The sequence below is a fragment of the Gymnodraco acuticeps genome, unplaced genomic scaffold, assembly GCF_902827175.1.
Source record: "Gymnodraco acuticeps unplaced genomic scaffold, fGymAcu1.1, whole genome shotgun sequence".
Taxonomy (NCBI): Eukaryota; Metazoa; Chordata; class Actinopteri; order Perciformes; family Bathydraconidae; genus Gymnodraco; species Gymnodraco acuticeps.
The window spans coordinates 563,422-583,867 of record NW_022990685.1 but is presented as its reverse complement, the minus strand read 5'-3'; the positions used below and the strand labels follow the sequence as shown (position 1 = coordinate 583,867).

Below are 20,446 nucleotides of genomic sequence, written 5' to 3'. Positions count from 1 at the left end.
ATTTAAAATATATTTACATTTGTAATGCCTTCCCAATTATCCCTTTAATTGTTTATAGCCTACTGTATGTTTATTTCATGGATATTTCTGTATTTTCTGGTGTGTAATATTTGTAATAAAGATTTCATGTGACACATAAAATGGATTTGTTGATGGGAATTAATGTCACTAATGTGAATAAATTAACTCTAGGTTAACGGTACTCTTGCTATCACTACTCACCGACACTATAAACCTTGTCCCTCATGCTAGCCCTGACAACACCGGTAAGCACACCTTCATCTAGGCTGCACTGCTGTACGTGTCCTGACTTGTAGTGGTTCTCTCCTCTATCTACACTCTTCTTGTCATCTTTGTAAAACGATATCAGACTGGTCATTGACAGCCATGACTTCTAGTTAAATTCAGTGTGGCTAAAATGAAAAGCTTTGTTAAAATATGCAAGCGCGCGAAAGTCAAAGTCAGCTTTATTGTCAAAAATTCTACATGTGTTATACATCCAGAAATATCGTTTCCCACAGTGTGACATGTATACATAAAACAAAACAAAAAGGGCCTAGATAAACGTGGTATACATTAAACAAACAAAACAATTGCCTAGATAACCGGGGTATACAGTTTAAAATGTTAATAATATATTTAAAGTGTTCAAAGTGCAGTTTCAGTGCAAGTCAGGTGAAACGATTTAAAGTTGGCGTGACGTTGAAGTCGTGCGACCCTGCTGCTGTACTAGCTTGTAGTTCGTTTATAGCATAACGTTAGCATTTTGCTTCTGGCGACTAGATTTATGATTCAAAAATTATAAAAGTAGGATAGACATGTGGAGATTATCCGGCTGAACAAAACGTGATCCCTCTCTTAAATGTGTTTCAACCACAGACCTTATTTCGAGCTATTTTCCAAAATCCTATGGAGAATTTGCATTGCGTTTTTCACGAAGAAGTTTACTTCCGGGTTTTAGGATGCGTCACTGCGGTTCTCTATTATGCTCAATTCCAGGATAATATCTGTATGTAGTGTCTCTACTGGGACATGTCTCCATGCTTTAATGTTCAAAAAGCTCTTTATTTTTCTCCTACTGCCTGTGCTGCAACACCTCTTTTCACCCTCTGTCTGAAACCAGAGCCCAGTCTGCTCTGATTGGTTAGCTGGCCAGCTCTGTTGTGATAGGTCAACAGCTTAGAGATGTCCCGCCCTTTAGCCTATCACGTATGGGTTAGAGCTCTAGCAAATAGAAGCGCAAGTGTTACATAGTGATGTCACTATGTCGCGGAAGTAAACAAAGGAGTCCAATGGAGGTGTTTCAAGAAACTCCCTCTGGAGGGAACACAGGGCCTTTACATGCACAAAAAACCGTATAACACTACAGGAAAGGGAGAACCCCCCAAAAGTACAATAGGTCCTCTTTTACAGTGAGGTGTGTTTGATTCCCTCTCTGGTATCTACCTTCATCAAGAGCCTTTGGTTCTTCATGTCCTGTTTCCATGGCATCACATACAGTTTGGGGATCATGGGATGTTGGGCGGAGAACGTAGGGGTGTGGGAACAGGATCGCCTCAGAGTGACCGTGAGAACAAAGTTTACTTAGCTGTGTTTAACAAATGTTTACACTTTATTAAACTGAAGTTGTATTAATTAAATGCAATACTTCAAAGATGCAGTTTGTCACCATGGAGCAAGCGAAATGCAGACTAATACATTAAAAAAAAAAAGATTTAATGTGGAACTATGATAGGTATAAGTACTTGAAATGAATTATACAAAGGAAATAATGTATGAATACAAAAGGGTTATTATCAATCCATCAAAAATCAAATGAATGAGGTGTAAAGAGTAATTCAATAATACAATCATTTGAGTTTTTATTTAACTTATTTTACAAGATGAATATTGTATAAGTACATATTGTAATGTTTTATCAAATGTGAGTGAATATTGTATTTTTGTATCTTATTATTACATTGTATTTAATGTGATTTCTCTTGACTAATTTATGTAGTACCATTTTGAGGTACTTTGATTTCACTTGGGTACTTCATTTCAGGCTTCTCTTGATTTCTACTCCCCTACATCTCAGAAATAAATATTTGCATTTTTTCAACCACAGTAGTTACTGTGCAGATTAAGATTCATAATTCAGAAAATAATCAACAAATCCTTTTACGATATATTGTTGAAGGTGAGCTACTCAGCAGTATATACAGTTTAAATGAGCATCACATTTACCAGCTTTATCATTAAGGTAATTATCACATTTACGCATCAATGATAACAAAAAAAGTCGGTAACACTTTATATTAAGGTACACAAATTAACCATCAACTAGTTGTTAATTAACATGCATATTAGCAGTATATTGGCTCTTTGTTAGTCATTATAAAACACTTATTAATGCCTTATTCTACATGACCATATTCTACAAGTAATAAGCCATTAGTTGAGAGTTTTCCTCAATAACCCTCTAATTAGTGCTTATTTGTTGCAAGTAAGAAAGTTGTTGTACATGAGTTTTGGTCTTAATATGCTCTGCTCAATATGGGCCTAATAAGGCAGTAGTACCACAAGAATAGTAATTCTCCCATAATAACACTTAACAAATATGATCTATTCTTATGTAACAAGACATGAAACTATAAGTGTTAATTCACTCTAAATAACTCAAAATTAGGTATTTATATCTAAGAACATGTTCCCTATTCTAAAGTGAAGTCTTGTTCATAACCAATAAGCTAGTAGTTTGACTCTAATTGACCTGCACAGGTTCCCTATTCTAAAGTTGCCTCCTCTTCACACTTTGTAAATACATTATAGCACACAACTACTGAAATTAACCTCAACAGCACATGAGCAAAGTAGGCACACATTGAAATATCTGTTTTATTAATGAACCACTAAAGAGAGGTTCACACACATACCAAAACATGTCAAGTTTCTCCAAGGCTGAGAACACATAATGCAGCCTGTACTTTTTAATAAAAACAGATTTTTAACAGAGTTTATGTATTTGTGATCATACTGTGTGACCTGCTTGTATACTTACACAATAGGTGTACTGTTCTCTCTATGTGTTGTACTGTCTCAGTGTGAACATAGATTAAACAGCCAGCCAAACAATTTTACCACGGTGAATTTAGTTTTAGGTTGGATATTCGACGGACATTCGCGGACCCGCCAGCAGCGTCAGTTTCCCCTGCTGCTGGCTGTATTACGACGGGGAAATCTTCTCCACGAAACGAGGCTTTCACTTAGGGACCATCAACAAATGACTTTTACATTTAGACAAGAAAAATGTTCTTTTTAATAAATCGACAGCTTCTCGATCGTGTGAATGTGAAGCAAATTCACTCTAGAGCATACATTTATTGAACACACCTCTTTTTATTGCATTGTAATACTTTAAATACGTTTTATTAATATTTTTGATGGAAACATTTGCTTATTTCTTCAATACCTTCCAGGTCATGTGACCGATTCACTCAAAATCAATGTTGGGTCAAATAACTACACTGGCTGCATAGGACACACCTCTTTTTATTGTATTTTAACACTCTAAATATTTTATATTCATATTTTGATGGAAAAATTAGCTTATTTCTTCAATACCTTCCAGGTCATGTGACCTAATCACTCAAAATCAGTGCTGGGTCAAATAACTACACTGGCTGAATAGGACACACCTCTTTTTATTGCATTTTAATACTCTAAATATTTTTATATTAATAATTGTATGTGCAAATTAGCTTATTTCTTCAATAACTAATGACTCAAAATCACTTTATGAATTAAATACAAGTCTGTACACAATAGAAACAGCTCTTTATATCGGATAATATTACATCCTCTATTTAATATTAATATTTCTATTAAAAAATTCAGGTTTTTTTCCTAGAGCTTCCCTGTCATGTGACCCAGTGATTAATGATCAGAAAGTAATACAAACAAGGCTACACAGGACACATGTTTTACTAATCATCATCATTGAGCACATTTCAAGTATTACTTGCACAAAGGACAATTCCAATATCCTGTCTCTGCCTTTTTAAAGTCTCTGCTGTCCATTGCCAGGCACTGGGCATGGTACCATCGTTCACAGTCATCACACTGAACCTGTTGAAGTGAAAGAAATAGTGTATTTATATGTTTGTACCTAGATTACCATTCAGTTGTCTTAATACTCAAGTGTTAGTGAGGAATCAGCTGACACAATCATCTGCTCCTTAAAACTCACTGCCTGTGTTTTAACATGCTCTATTGTTTGTTTTTAATTTATTTTTTTATTGTTTCTATCTTTTAATTTTTTTTATTTAAGTATTCCATTAATGTGTGTTGCATGTTTTAAATGTATTGTATTTAGTTGTTTAAAATTAATTATGTGTTTGAGGTTGACTTTTAAAATCTGTCCAGGGACTACAGATGAAAAATAGCCTCTTGGCTAACTCTGGCACAGTTACAGAAATGTTAATTAATGTGCACTGTCCCTGTTAAATAAATGAATACATAAATGTAGACATGACAATTCCACATTTTCTTCACAACAGCTCACCCAGTCTGTGATGGGAGATCCTGGAGGCCTTAAGGCAGCACACATAGCACAATAAGTGTGCTCATCAAAGACTGAAACAAGATAACAATACATGTATGTCAGCTTCTATATACACATACATACATATACATACATATATATATATACATACAGACACCCATATATACATATACATATATTCATATTTATTTACCTGATGCCTCAAGGATTTCGAGAGCCAGTTCTCTCCTCTCCCGTTTCATGTATTTCTTCGAACACTCGAAATTCACATTCGGGATCAGAGGGAAGGACTCCATGACTGCCTTTGCCATCTAAACAAACAACACTTATGTTATGGAGGGTTTTTCTTCTTTATTGTATAGTAATACAGATACAGACAAAAACATGAGACACATTATAGAAGACATCCACCCTTGACTAGAATGCCTCCCAAAACTTTTGAGTATTGATATAGACCGGTCCTATTATTGGAATTTTGAGATATGTTTTGTCAATTAAACTTTCTGTGTTCAAGTGAATACTACATTAGTGTTAAATAACTGTTAATTTAAGTTCAGCAATGTTGTGTCATAATCCAATTGTTGTGTGAAAAATACAATAAACAACAACATGATATCGGCAATATACTGTATATTGTCCATTGGCCAACCTGCCTGCTAAATATTATGGGGATCAGCATCGGCATTTAAAAAACCTTTATCGGTCAACAACTACTTTTGACAGCTTTTTTAATCCGCCCTTGCATTAAACTGTCTTTCACATTAAAAACTCTGCTTGTTAACTGGATGAAAACAGAATCTCTTCAGCTCACCTTCACAACAACGACACCACAGCTACATCCATCCGTTTGAAGTGGGTGGCCCATAACGCCTCCCTTCCACTTAACATCCACAGTCTGTTATGCTGTGGCGTGTCCTCCTCATCCTGAAGTGCTCTCTGAGAAAGGATCATGTTAACACACTTTACATTTCTAATTATGTGGCTCCTAAAGATAATGTAACAGAAATTCATACTGTTTGTATTCACCATATGACCATTTATTTATATAAGAGGCAGCCACAGGTCAGCTATATATATCACTGTCTGAACACAGACTGTATCAGACTGTTTAAAATGCTTTCAATGCTGTTTGTGAGTATGAATGTAACTAAATGTGACACATTTTTTACGTTTAAATATAGTTTTTACTTGAATTTTCAAATATCTATTGAATTTTGATTTACTGTATTCTTTTGGCAGCATGTTCGGAGTCATCAAGCTCTTTGATGCTTTGAGCTGGATCCACCAGGAATACGGTGCTGGTGTTGGCATGAATGTACTGTGAGAGAACAAAACAAGTAAAAGCACTTTTCATCAAAAAAGATTTTTGGCTTCACTATGTAAGTCTTGTGCTTTCACAGAAATAATACAATGACAAAATAATTACAAACCAGCAACTTCCAGTGGTTGTTGTTGACAAGTACAAAGGACAGGACAGCTTCATAGTTGTCAAAGTTGACCTATAATGGCATCAAATAAAGGATTAAAACAAACTTGAAGGCTAAGGTAAAAATAACAACAACATTAGTCTGACAATGATGTTCTTGTGCCATTCATTTGTTGTTCTTAAAACAAGTGTTGGTATGGGAATTCAATAGTAAGTAGATTTATCAGGTGATTTAACTAATGAGTATAGTTTCAGAGAGGATAAAGTAAAATAATCTCAGCTCATTTCCTATTTAAGACCTCAGCCAATGCTTCACTCCATGTACCTAATGTGTGAGTGTGAGCCCACAAATCAAATCCACACCTACTTCCCCCTACAGCATCACCATGCACAAACACAACACACCACACACATAAACATACACAGACCACACACATTACCTTCGGTAAACTGTGAGATGTTAGCTGAGTTCTGTCCCCGAACAAAATGACACCTGCTGTGTAGTGATTTAGCATTTAACATTTTGTTCAGAACGGCGAATTTGTCGGCAGCAACATGAAACACGCCTTCAATTACCTGGCAAAAAAGATCATAACAATTTGCCAATTAATGCATATTCCCAGTTATACTGAACTTTCATTTCCTGCAACTTTGAGAATCTTGTGACTGACAAAAGTATCTAGACATTTTGGGGAGAAATCGTTAAATGCTAGATAAAGAAAATAACACAGTGTAGAGTGAAACTTCAGACACTTGAAACATGTAGTACCTCCCCTGTCAACCACTGGTGGGGTCGAAGTGAGCATAGCTCACAGTGGCGGATAAGCAAGATGTGTCCTTTCATCTGTGAGGGGAGCACTGCCACGACCACCTCTGTGTCCTTTTTTTTTCCACAGCCAGGTCAACTGCAAGTTAGGATTGAGGGGAAATAGATGCAGTCTGTTTAATATGGACACTTGAGGAATCTTTTAACCCTCCGGTATCACTCTGGACATTTTTGTCCCGAATGACTAATTAGGGTAGTGCATTTGAATGACACCAGAGGGTTAACAATCTTGAATGTTTGGGTGAAGGCCTTGTTTTTGTATATGCACCATCAAAGCTACATGCACAAAATATAATTAAACTGTCCATGTTTATGCATTTAACCTCAGTCCCTTTTAGAGTTTTCACTAAATGACATTAAACAGGCTGCTCAGGAACAGAAACTGTAATTGCAGTTTAAAGTCTGATTTGGAAATATAGTTTCCGTTATAAGTTTGTAAGCTGTATTTACATTGTTCATCTTCATATTCTCCCCCTACAACATGCACCTAATCATCTTGGGTTATAATACTTCATGTCCTTTGTCCTTCACCTCACTCTTTACCAATTTAGTCCATGCTTTACTTTCTGACAATATTTACTTATTCCATTGTTACAATTAAAATGCTGGAGAACAATTTACACACTTTGAACATAGTAAGTCTCACCCCCTGATCCCACCGGAAGCGTCTGCGCTGCGGCCGCGCCGCGCTGCGACCTCCTCCTGCGTCATAACCCACCAGGCGCGTTTCAAAACGTTGCGGAAGCGGAGCGTCGTGTGTGCAGCCTCGCAGTTGTTGCTGCGCCGCGTCAAAAATAGGATTCATCCTATATTTTAGAAATTCCTTGCGGCGAGGAGCTTCTGGGACGCTTCGAGCCGCGGCGCAGCGCGGCGCAGCGGGTCTGGTGGAATAGCACCCATTGACTAGAGTGGCCGCGATCGCTAAAAACGCCGCAGCCGCAGCGCAACGCAGTGCAACGCAGCGCAGACGCTCCTGGTGGGATTAGGGGGTCAGAGAAACTCACATTTCCCTGTGCGTCTTTTTCCTGTTGGTCCACTTTTCTTTTCTTCACCTTTGTGGCAGGTGGGCTCTTGGGGTTGGGTAGTGTTTTTGGTGGATTGAAGTACTTGGACTTGGACTTGGTGTGACCAGCAGAACTTTCCCGCTTGTTCCACTGTTCCTCGTGGTCATCATCTGGCCTGCTAGGATGTCCAAAGTTTTTGTCCAGAATATGCATTGGCAGATTGTGTTGCTCAATGTGCTCTATATATCTTCCTTGTATTGAGGCATACATTTTGGAGACAAACTCAGCTGGTCTCAGGTACTTTTTTTTTTAAAAGGATGGAGTGTTTGACCAACCCAAACCAGAGCTCAACATGGCAGTTGGTATCCCTGGTTTTATGACTCTACCTTTTCTATGTCGTGACAGACCCCAAAGCAACAAACCACTCCACAATGGGAAGATCCCCATGTAGTTTTGTAACAGTGCATCAATGACACCAGGACAGAGGTAGTGGTTTTTTACCTGAACAGCATCGTCAGAGAGAATGTCACACTCTGCTTGGTCCCGCCTGACTTGAAAAGCTTGTGTAAAAGGGGACTTTCCAATAATGCTATGAGCATTTGTTTCCATTTTGCTTTCCTCCTCTCCCATTACATGTCCACTTTCCTCCAGTTTCAAGTCCCGAGTTTGCAAAATACACTTGTCGAGGTACATTTAGCTCTGTTTCACCGAATGAGTGTACTCCTCTGCATCAAAAAGCACACACATATGATAAAAAACATCAAGGGCTTCCTGCATACTTGTGCAGTTCAGGATGTACGCAAAACAGAATGTTGCATATTCCTGTGTGCCTCTGTCTACAGTTTGTTTCCCAAATGCTTGTGACACAGCCTTCATGATATGAGCAGAGCACAGATGCAGCACAGTGAAGTTAGGAATCAGTTCAGTTTGTCCAGACACTATCTCAAATGCTCTGTCAAGGTACACTGACATATTTTCCCTGTTAAAAGACAGAAGCACACTGTTTATCAGAGCCCAACTATAATCTGTCTCAACCTGTGCTATCTTTCTTTTTGTTATGTAAGACAACTTTCTTTTAAATTCCATGAGCCAATGGGAAATAGATGGAATGGAATGGCTGTTGGTGATCAGTTCTGTGACAGGCAAGGGAGGCTTATCCTTACCCATTCCGGGCAAAACCAAAGCATAATACAAGACCCGCTTATTTTGATCAGGAATGTTCTGTATCACGCTGCCTGTGGCATCAAGGTAGAGAGTCGTAGGTGTTGGCTTTTTCAAGTGCTCAGTCAATATCTTTATTCCAGCATCTGTGTATAAATGTACAGCAAACGGATCAATTTGTAGGTGCTGAAGATAGCCTTTTGATGATGCATGACTGCTGCTCTCTTTGATTATTTTTTGAGTCAACATGAGTTCAAGCATCATGTCATCGTGGAGCCTTGCACTTTTCTTCACTTCAGAGGATATTTTCTTTAACACGTCTTTGGTGAGGCTTCTGCTTATGTTACCAGCCATTATTTCCTCTGGTGTCTGTCTTAACATAGTGTAATAATAATTACTGACACCACTGGTTAAGGCTTTGGAAATTGTTCCTCTTCTTGTGTATTTTGCTGGTCTAAATCGCCTTTGATTTTTATGGTGTATAACTTCACCAATGCGCATGACTTTAAAAATATTTTTTTTATCCGTTGATTTTGGCCTGTTCTTTTTTGAGAAACTGTAGACAGCGTTGCATCCATTAAATGTGCATTTTGCAGAGGCACAGAAAAATGGCGAATTCTTTTTACGGCTATCATTTGTCTTAACATGCTGGTATTTGAAAGCAAGTGTGCAGCATGGATTATTTTTCAAAAATTCTTGATATAATGTATCAGTCCAGGGGGGGCGGAGTTTTTTTTTGCCATGTTTAGGTTTAATTTTGTTCCATTGTTTTCTTGTCATGGCAATTTTGAACTTTTTTGGCCCTGCTTTGCACTTTCTGTTCATTGTTGTTGTCATTTCGGTGGCTGTCTCTGTACTTTGTTGGTCTGACTCTTCTGTGTCTATCTCAGACTGTGGCTGTGCGTTACTTATTTCCCTGTCATCCTGACTTGTGTCCTCGTCTTCCTCACCCGTAGGTGCGCTGTAAGACTGTTTATTGATACTGTGCTGTCCATCTCTCCCTCTTTCACTGACATATTTTCCTAAATACAAACATTACAAAAGTAAAACATCTCATTTAATTACTGTATCTCTTATCGTAAGACTACAATGCAACTTTAAGCAATCTGCCATCCTTGGGTCAATTACAGTAAATTCTGTTAACATCCTACTGTGATGCAGTATTTAATTAAATAAGCACATTAACCCTTATGCCTCCCTAAGGAAATGTATTATCCATGCCACTGTTTAATTTTGTGAGCATTCTGATTGTGTTAAGAATATGGCACGACATTTGGTAAAGATTTGAGTTTTTTTGGAAACATGTTCTTAATAAGTGTATGTGTAATCAAAATAGTGACTTTCAAATCCCTAGTGACAAAAATAAAAATGAATGAACATTTGATAATTATGATCAGCACTGAATTTGGTTAAAATATGTAAGTAATTGAAAGTGGAACAAAAATATTAACATAGCCTATAATATCTTTATTACAGTATTTTTAGATGCGGACATTTTTGTCGTTAGTGTTTTCAGAGTAACGTTTTTAAAAATGGATTCACAAGGGTTAAGCTTCAACTTAAAAGCCTCTGGGGCAGAGTCCTGCATGGGTCCAGTTTTACAAATCTGCACCCACCCGAACCCTCGCAGCTTAGTAGCTACCGCGAACCGACCGTTACATGCAATTATCTTCAAGTCAAATCTGGACCCGACCTGTTGATATAAGACCCACGACCCGACCCGTTGTGAATTTTGGGGGGGGGCTAGTGGAGTACTTCGTGACCACAGAGCGTGAACGTTGTGATCAGCTGTTTTAGTGCAATTCTCCAGTGAAGGGGGGGGGGGGTCTCCCTCCGCAGCCGGTTGGCGTAGTTTTGGCACAATTCCGTTGTACAGACCGACGTTAACAGCAGCCCTGTCTGTGCACACGGAGACCGACTCTGTCGTCCGGTGATCTAACCGCCTTCTGGAAAAGCTTCACAAGTACGTAGGTACGCAAATGCGCTTTGTGACACAAGTGACCGTACGCAATTCAGATTGTTGCCGCGCATGCGTACCTGCGTACCAGTTATGTGCACCCCTGGATATAGGCCTACATGTATGTTTTGCCCGTTACACAACTATTTTACGGGTTATCCGCCGGGTATCAGAGGCAGGACTCTGCTCTGGGGCTCATCAAAGTTATTTTTTAACAGTACCTGCTTGAAGCACCTCAGTCCGGACTCCACGTCGGTCTTCACCCCAGATTACCCTCAACCACTTAAGATGCTCTTTCTTATTACTTTTAAACACTGTAAGTGTAACTGAGGACCACTGCTCAGTTGTAACATTAACTTCACTAAAACCATGAGAAATTAAAGACCTGGTGATGAAATCTCTACCTCCTGCTTGTTGCCAGAGGTCTAAAGCTTTCTTTGTCTTGCCTTTTTTGAAGCGCACGATTTTTAGATCAAACAATGTGATCTGGTTTCTAAAATGTCTTCTTCTTCTTCTTCTTCTTCTTCTTCTTCTTCTTCTTCTTCTTCTTCTTCTTCTTCTTCTTCTTCTTCTTCTTCTTCTTCTTTCGATTTTTGGCGTATTGCAAACAACTTTAAAGGTGCATACCGCCACCTGTACATGAGTGTGAATCACCATATCATTCCATGTCTTAACTCATGGAAGTATCTATGATCCAATAATTAATATAAAATATTTAAAGTTTTAAAATGCAATAAAAAGAGGTGAGTCCTATTTAGCCAGTGTAGTTATTTGACCCAGCACTGATTTTGAGTGATTAGGTCACATGACCTGGAAGGTATTGAAGAAATTGGCAGATTTGTCCATCAAATTATTAATATAAAATATATAAAGTATTAAAATGCAATACAAAGAGGTGTGTCCTATGCAGCCAGTGTAGTCCTTTGACCCAGCATTGATTTTGAGTGAATCGGTCACATGACCTGGAAGGTATTGAAGAAATAAGCTAATTTTTCCATCAAATTATTAATATAAAAATATTTAGAGTGTTAATATGCAATAAAAAGAGGTGTGTCCTATTCAGCTAGTGTAGTTCTTTGATCCAGCACTGATTTTGAGTGATTAGGTCACATGACCTGGAAGGTATTGAAGAAATAAGCAAATGTTTCCATCAAAAATATTCATATAAAATATTTAGATTATTAAAATGCAATAAAAAGAGGTGTGTCCTATGCAGCCAGTGTAGTTCTTTGACCCGACATTAATTTTGAGTAAATCGGTCACATGACCTGGAAGGTATTGAAGAAATAAGCTAATTTTTCCATCAAATTATTAATATAAAATATTTAAAATATTAAAATGCAATAAAAAGAGGTGTGTCCTATGCAGTCCGTGCAGTTATTTGACCCAGCACTGATTTTGAGTGATTAGGTCACATGACCTGGAAGGTATTGAAGAAATAAGCAAATGTTTCCATCAAAAATATTAATAAAACGTATTTAAAGTATTAAAATGCAATAAAAAGAGGCGTGTTCAATAAATGTATGCTCTAGAGTGAATTTGCTTCACATTCACACGATCGAGAAGCTGTCGATTTATTAAAAAGAACATTTTTCTTGTCTAATTGTAAAAGTCATTTGTTGATGGTCCCTAAGTGAAAGCCTCGTTTCGCGGAGAAGATCTCCCCGTTAAACTGACGCTGCTGGCGGGTCCGGGAAACTGACGCTGCTGGCGGGTCCGCGAATGTCCGTCGAATATCTATGGGCATAGATATGTCTCATAATTATGTGTGTGAACATAAAAATAATTTGTGTGTAAATATGTGATTTGTAAATGTAAAACAACATCCACAAATGCATTTAAAAGATTTGCAAACTCACAAATACATTTGCAAGTGTAAAACGGATATGCAAATACGCTAAATATGTTCACAAATTAAAAAAAGATCTGTGAATATCTCTTTAACATTTACACCTTTCGATCAGGCATTTGTGAATCCATTTTGTATTTGTGGACCAAAAATGCGCTTGCGGATCTCAAATCTCTGTTCACGGATCTCAAATCTCTGTTCGCGGATCGTCTTTTTACACACACGGAATTTTGAGACATATTTTCCGCCGGTCTCGGCTAAAATCTACTCGTGTCACTCGGTTATTTTCGGAAACCACGTGATGGCCTGCTGATGACGACATTTCCGCATGATTTCAAAGTAAGAGCATGATGGTTTGTTTAATGCTCTGTTTTTGTATTATAATGAACAGCGGAACGTTAGATGCATTCTTTATCACCATAACCCTGACCTAAATACGGTGCTTTTCTACAGATTACTTTATTACTGCACTGGTAAGGTAAAATTAGGCCGATTAATAAGATGTGAAGTGCTTTGTAACTTCGACCCGCTTGACTGAATACACAACAAACAATGAAGAGTTTTATCTGGGCTGTTTCGCTGCCAGCTGCTCCCCCCGGGACCCGAAAGTGGCGTATAGCCTGCACTTCAACATCAACGAAAGTGCTCGATATATGCTATATTGAACCAATAACACAAACTAACTGTATCACTATAACATGATGATGATGGTGATGGTGATGAAGAATGCATCTAACGTTCCGCTGTTCATTATAATACAAAAACAGAGCATTAAACAAACCATCATGCTCTTACTTTGAAATCATGCGGAAATGTCGTCATCAGCAGGCCATCACGTGGTTTCCGAAAATAACCGAGTGACACGAGTAGATTTTAGCCGAGACCAGCGGAAAATATGTCTCAAAATTCTGTGTGTGTAAAAAGACGATCCAGAAGCAGAGATTTGAGATCCGTGAACAGAGATTTGAGATCCGCAAGCGCATTTTTGGTCCACAAATACAAAATGGATTCACAAATGCCTGATCGAAAGGTGTAAATGTTAAAGAGATATTCACAGATCTTTTTTTTTATTTGTGAACATATTTAGCGTATTTGCAGATCCGTTTTACACTTGCAAATGTATTTGTGAGTTTGCAAATCTTTTAAATGCATTTGTGGATGTTGTTTTACATTTACAAATCACATATTTACACACAAATTATTTTTATGTTCACACAAATAATTATGAGACATATCTATGCCCATAAATATCCAACCTAAAACTAAAATCACCGCGGTAACTATTTTTGAGAGCCAGGGAATGAGCAGCCATGCTCCTTTATTGACTTATTTGCAGTCCACTGACATTCAAACGGAGTGAAACTATAAAAAAATAAGTTACAAGGCACTTAATGATCTCATACATGCAAGTGTAACATATACATATTAACACATAGGACCAGGGCCGTATCCAGGATTTCCTAAATACCGAGGTCCAAACCTTCTGGGGGGGTTATTCCCCCCGAGATTTTTGGGATTTTCATGATCTAGTTAGGTGCTTTTTAAGTCCTGTGGATAATATATTGATTTCAAACCAAGTCAGTGGGCTGCAATATACATTATTTTTGAAAGTGTAATGCATAAGAATCAGTTGATTGTTACTATTAATGATCTGGACATGCAGAAGAGGCTAAAATGATCACAAAACATTGTCAACATTAATTTTCCAATGTTTAATTCAATTGTTCAAGTAAACAAAATTATTTAAGAAACTATTTACATCAATATTGTATGTTTTTGTGTTTTGCACGTTCATTTTCTCATGGTGAGGGCAGTGGCATCATTTGAAGAGAGGACAATGTTTTGGGTTTAATTAAGTCTTCTTGAAGTGCCACATTTTTAACCATTATCATGTCATCTCATTTTCTATCAAATGCCAAAACTATACGCCTGTGTCCAGAGGCATCCCAGCGTTTGAGGACTTTTTCAGGATCCAGTGCTCTGTTCCTATGCACATGCATCATTGCAAGTCCTGATAGCCTGTCATTACCAATGCTGGATCGCAGCCAGGTCTTCAGCCGCCTCAAGGCAGAGAATGACCTCTCACATGAACATGTGGTCACTGGAAGTGTGAGGTAGATGGAGAGGATACAGTGGATGTTGGGGTAGTATTGAACATTTATAATATTCAATGTGTCTTTTGCCGTCAATACCAGGAGTGTTGGAGGTTGGTTCTTTACCTTCCATCTGTGAATCTCCTGGTCAATGGAGTCTGGCTGAGGTAGGTCTTCTCTGTACCATGACACCATCATTTCTTGCTTGTCTTTTGTGAGTCTGGACAAAGCTGAAGGAATCAGGTATGTAGCAAGCATGGCTGGCTCAGAGTTTTCCACAAACCTGGTGTTCAGTTGGCTTGTCACATGGTCAATAAAAGGATAGAACAGATTGAGTCTGTAGTGTTCTTCGATTGACTGTGAGGGTGTGTTCGCTCTGTTTTGCTGCCTATTGGTAACTCGCTTTTTTGATGGAACCACATCTATGGAGCTGGCCAGTTCTATTGACTGTGCATAAATATCACAGAATCCTTCCTCATTCCTTAGAGTAGAAATGACCTGAGCCACCTCTCTGGCCTCTGTGTATGCGGTTATAAGGTCAATATTAGGTGACTGTAACCCTTTCGTCAACGGCTGGATGTAGCCTAGAATTTTGTGAGTTGTGACAGCCGTGACAATTGTGTCAAAGGACTCCATACTGTGTCGTAGGTTGTTAGCCTTGTTTGCGTTTGATGATGTTCTTGATTCCAAATCTGTGAGTGCAGAGTGGGCTGATTTGAAGTGATCCAGGAACCCACCGTCTTCCCTCTGGAGCCCCAGCGTGTGTCCGACATGAGTGGTATACCTCCTGTTTTCCTTTTGACACTTGAGTGTTTCCATGCTTCCTGTTGGTTCTTCTTGTAACATGTATTTTCTGACAGCAGATGCTGAGAAAAACACTGCTATATTCTCAATGGTAGCCATGGTGTTCCTAACAAGGGGGATGTCAGAACATCCATGGACTACCACAAGATTGAGTGCATGGCTTCGACAATGTGTGAAAAGGGCCCGGGGTTGAAGCTCTTTCATGCGTTGCTGTACTCCACTCACATGCCCACTCATTGCGCTGGAGCCATCATAACACTGTCCTCTGAGATAGTCAATCTCGAGACCCCACTTCTCCAACTGAGAGAGAATTGCTTCTGTAATTGAAGCAGCATCTTGTTTGGCAAGAGGACAGAAACCCAAGAACTCCTCACATATTTCGGCTCCATTAACATGGTTAATGTAGCGAATGCAGATAGACAGCTGTTCTATCCCGCTCACATCCATTGATTCATCTGCAAGGACTGTGAAAAACCTGGCTTTTTTAATTTCTTTGACAATGTCCTCCCGAATCTCAGATTCACAACATGCAATTAATTCATTCTGAATCGCTGGACAAATGTATTTGGCATTTTTGGCTGCTGTCTCAAGGTGATGTTTCAGTGTGGGATCAAATGCAGACTTCCAGGTGAGGAAATGATTAAAGTTGCCATCTTCACTTTCTCCTGTCCAGTTACCACGCAGTGCTATGTTCCTCTTTGACAGATTAATGACAACATCAATAATGGAAAGTAGAGCTTTGCGATTCCTTCCAACCTTCTCTGCATATGCATCACTCAGAACAGAATTAATGCTTTTCTGTTGCCCTTGGGCTACTGACAGAAAATTCTCAGCCAGCTCCGAGGCATGTAGGTGTGCTGGACTACAACTGTGGTTAGAAATGATGCCCCGCTTCTCTCCAATGGCATTTTTCCAGTCTTGAAATCCGTCATTTATAAAGATTGTGTTTGTTTGTTTTTTACTAAACGACATACAAATGGAACAATAGGTGGAATCTTCTGAAACAGAATATCTTAGCCAAGGATATTTCTCCTCCCACTTCATGTTATAGCGTAATTGCTTTTCACCGAACTTTGTTTTGGGGTAATTATGTTCATGTTTGAACCACTTATTTTTGAGAAGGCAGTACTTTTCTTCATCAGTTAGTGCTTTATTTTTATACTTGGCTGGATCAAATTCATGTAGAATTGTCTCTCTTTGACCGTTATCAGCTCTCTCACTCCTCATCTCTCTCTCATCTATTCTTGCCACCTCTCTTCCGGCCTGGTCTACCATACTAGTACTGGTATTTGGTCTCTCTTGTCCCCTTGTGTCTCCTGTGCTATTTCCCTCAGTCTCCATGTCCATGTCTCTCTCCTTTCCACAACCTGCACCCTCTCTTCCATTACTCTCTCTGTCCTCCACTCTTTCTCTTTGTTCAATCTCTCCCTCGTTGTTAAATGTTTGCTCCTCCTCACTTGTCGCTCCTGCCAGTGAATTAAAAGCAATTCAGCAATTTAGTTTATTTCACTTGTTTGTTTGCATTATTTTTTTAATTTAAATCTGTTTTGTTTGATTCTCAAAAGAGAACAAAGATGTAAGCAAATTGTGTTTCATACAATTGTATGTTATTATGAGATCATAACTGCAATAGATATATGTTTTAAAATGATGCCTATTGTCTATAAATGAAAACTATTGTTATCGATAATATAGATAGATAGATAGATAGATAGATAGATAGATAGATAGATAGATAGATAGATAGATAGATAGATGGGGTAAATAAGCCTACATTCTTGTGTGTGACTGTACCTGCAGTTCCTCCCTGACTTCCATCACTTTCTCTCTCTCTCTTTCTCTCTGCCTGTCCTGTCTCTTCCTTACCAACGCCGATCTTCGACTGACGTAGTCTCTTCATTATATCTGAGTCAGTGTCAAAAGAACACAATACAATGTTATATCTTCAATGTTTTACTCAAATTGAAATGAAAGAAAAGCATTACAACGTTTGTTAAAAGGTAATCCTTCTGACATTGGATGAATGTAATTAACATTAGCTCTCTAGCTAATTTATTCACGCAATTTAAACCAAAGTATAGCCTATAGCTGCAATATAAGTTAGTGTGCATGTTGTCAGACGTCCACTGACTAACGTAGAGCGTTCACACAGGATCTGCTGCTCATATGATGTCCTGATGAACAGAAACACAAGCAGCTCGCTGAACTCAGATACCTCATCTCCTCCGCTGCAACGATACAAGCCCGGGCTGCTGTGGTTTGTTGATACATGTGGTCTTCTTCTGTTTGCTTTGATCGGGGCTGCGTAGTTACGCAACAGCGCCCCCTTCGTCAGTAAATGGAAGTACTACAAAGAACCCCGTTTAGTGCCGTTATTTCACAAGTTTTGTTATATATATGGAAGCAAACAAGAGACAGAAGTATTCGAATTGTATTAGACACCGAATTTATAGCATTGAAAAGAATTACTTTGAAAATCATGTCTCTGAATGTTTTTGCTCCGAATTTACCTATGTGAAATAAAAATGTAAAAATTCAAGTGAAAAAAATTCGAATGTTCAAATTCAGATCCCAAAAATTCGACGTCAAAAAATTCGATGTCAAAAAATTCGGTGTATAAAATTCGATGTCAAAAATTGCGATGCAGCATCATCCGGGCTACTCAGACAGGATAAGCAATCGAGCCCTAATGCAATCAAACTGACTTGGCCTATCAGAGCACGGCTTTGTCAGTCATGTGATCACAACAACCCGGGAGAAAAATGACGGAGAACAGCGGGGCTCGCCGCTCGGGTAAGTAGTCAGTTTGTGCTCTTTATCTTACAAGCAGTGAGGGCTCGACAGCATTTGTATCTTACATTAGCTAAATGAGTGAAGTAGCCTTGTGCCTTGCTGTTAGCAAGCTCCGTAGTTATCATTAATTGAAGTGAATCACAACGTTACCGTGTCCTTTTGTGTGTGTGTGTGTGGGGGGGGGACGGTTTGCAAAGTAACGTAACGATCACTTCGGTTCGATAAGTCAAGTAGACCATGCTACACTATACGAAATACTCTCTTACAAAAGCCCTGCATTTAAACATGTTAATGTTACTTTAGTAAAAGTATGCTAGTATAATTAGCAACAAGTGTTGTTAAGAGTATTTAAAGTAGACACAAGTTATTCTATTATATTATATCATTTGATTTATTGTTATTACCGATGCACGAGTTGACTTAACTGTTGTAGTTGGAGCTCATTTGAACAATGAGCTAACTAATTATTACTTTCATAATGGTGTAATGTGCCGACTATTTTCTACATTAATAGATGAAGGTCTGGTTTGTTCAAAGTCTCAAACTAGTAGGACCAGAGCCCAAGAGACTCTAGGGCTCTGAGTAGGACATGCTGTCATAATTACCCAGAGTCCGAAGTGACACCGTTACAATGTTAAAGCTGTTGGATAAATGTAGTGACGTAAAAACTAAAGTATTCAAGATAGTGTAGTGGAAAAGAGATAATGTTTTTTTTTTTAAACGTTACCAAAACAAAATCTCTTGTTTTGGACTGACAGTAATGATTCAAGAAATAGTAGATAAATAAATACACACACATCAATGTGTTGTGGATGGAACACAACAAATGGTGCTCTTACCTGTGATGCCTCCTCCACACATTATAACCAGACTGTATCATTCAAACTATAAGTAACAGTTCTAGCTACTTGACTTCAGACAAACAATTCAAAAGACAAAATCAACACAATGTATTGAAAGACCAATCTTTATTTCTCTCCTTTTGTTTGTGTTATTAAACCCTGTCAATCTAAAAAACTGAGCAACTCAACAGTTAACTTTATATTTCTTATTGTCCAAAGCATCTATTACACTATTTGTTCCCCTCTCATATTCACAGGATGGATGATTAGAGACTTTGGGGGAGACCTCAGCTTTATGAACGTCCTGTCTGTTGCTTTGACCGGAGAGGGCTGAGGGTCTTTCCCTGCGAGGAGGACTCCTCGCAGGGAAAGACCCTGCAGACCTGATGGAGGAGGACCTGCACCAGCTGCACCTACAGAACTTAGCCCATGCTGGGCATAGCTGTTACCACCTGCACAGGCCTAGCCTGTCAATTAACAGATTAACATTGAGTGTAACTTATGTATATTATTTCGTTTTTATTTTTTTTTAAAATGGTGATGGTTCATGCTTGATAACTTTTAGTTCACATTTCAATAAATTGTATTTGCTGTCCGTTAGTCTTACTGAAAATGTTAAATTACACATTCACATCTGACTGAAGATTGGTACCATTTATTTATGACGTTCCAAACTCGGTGGCACAAGGGATGTGAAGCTCAAAGTGCAAATGCATTTGATCAGCTGACTTTTTTTTTGCCAAACTTTATAGGCCTGACAATCACACTGTCTCTGTGCAACGTAAAACACAAAACAACACAAATGAAGTTCCTGTTAGACTACAAAACTAGTCAGTGTGCAGGTCTTTGTGTTACAATACAAGTGTCTCTTAGTGAATGTCCTGTACTGCTCTTAAATCTCATCACATCAGCTTTTCCTTTCCCTCTTGGATGTTCTTCTGGACCCTCAGAGAAAGAGAACACGGTGAAGCAGTCCTGTCTCTCAGGCGTGTCCTTTCCTAACAGAAATATCAAAAAACATTATTGCAGAGCAAGTGTGTTATTTAAGAAAGAGGTGTGTTTGTTTGTTCATAAATATAATGATTTTTTATTTGAATGTGTTTTTTAAATCCAACAGTGTACTACAAAGATAATCAGATTATGAATAA

At 38.4% G+C, this 20,446-nt stretch overlaps 2 protein-coding genes across 5 annotated transcripts in view; both read right to left on the bottom strand.

Moving 5' to 3' along the window:
* The window catches only part of LOC117555402 (testis-expressed protein 43-like), a 28,004-nt gene that overhangs the window by 4,261 nt on the left and 3,297 nt on the right, over positions 1 to 20,446 (bottom strand). The window contains exon 1 of one of the 2 annotated variants that reach the window (XR_004570397.1): positions 11,139 to 11,462. Coding sequence is in view for 1 of the 2 variants with exons in the window: in XM_034230307.1 (XP_034086198.1) it covers positions 1,447 to 1,555 (109 nt within the window). In the remaining variant the exon portion in view is untranslated. Of the gene's footprint in view, positions 1 to 1,446; positions 1,556 to 11,138; positions 11,463 to 20,446 lie in introns of those variants that run through there. The other variant, XM_034230307.1, reaches the window with a different exon arrangement.
* Positions 3,948 to 10,786, bottom strand: LOC117555401 (histone-lysine N-methyltransferase ATX3-like). Of its 3 annotated transcripts, XR_004570395.1 has the most exons (9): positions 7,800 to 10,786; positions 6,739 to 6,874; positions 6,410 to 6,545; positions 5,974 to 6,042; positions 5,767 to 5,861; positions 5,355 to 5,479; positions 4,737 to 4,854; positions 4,544 to 4,614; positions 3,948 to 4,107 (listed from the first exon to the last, which is right to left on the bottom strand). XR_004570395.1 is itself a non-coding variant. In XM_034230305.1 (3 exons), exons 1-3 carry the CDS (start codon positions 4,852 to 4,854, stop codon positions 3,997 to 3,999), a joined length of 300 nt encoding a protein of 99 aa, XP_034086196.1. In that variant the 5' UTR covers positions 4,855 to 5,095; the 3' UTR covers positions 3,948 to 3,996. The 3 variants fall into 3 exon arrangements, 1 of the variants encoding a protein (XP_034086196.1); XR_004570396.1 differs by lacking the exon at positions 4,544 to 4,614; XM_034230305.1 differs by lacking the exons at positions 5,355 to 5,479; positions 5,767 to 5,861; positions 5,974 to 6,042; ... (1 more) ...; positions 6,739 to 6,874; positions 7,800 to 10,786 and having other exon boundaries at positions 4,737 to 5,095.

What these genes read in the sequence shown, in the direction of transcription:
- LOC117555401 (XM_034230305.1), bottom strand. Translation starts at nt 4,854, where the DNA reads ATGGCAAAGGCAGTCATGGAGTCCTTCCCTCTGATCCCGAATGTGAAT. An exon ending in CGAAATCCTTGAGGCATCAG is followed by an intron (nt 4,615 to 4,736) that starts GTAAATAAATAT and finishes ATCTTGTTTCAG; the next exon opens with TCTTTGATGAGCACACTTAT. An exon ending in GATCTCCCATCACAGACTGG is followed by an intron (nt 4,108 to 4,543) that starts GTGAGCTGTTGT and finishes TCACTTCAACAG; the next exon opens with GTTCAGTGTGATGACTGTGA.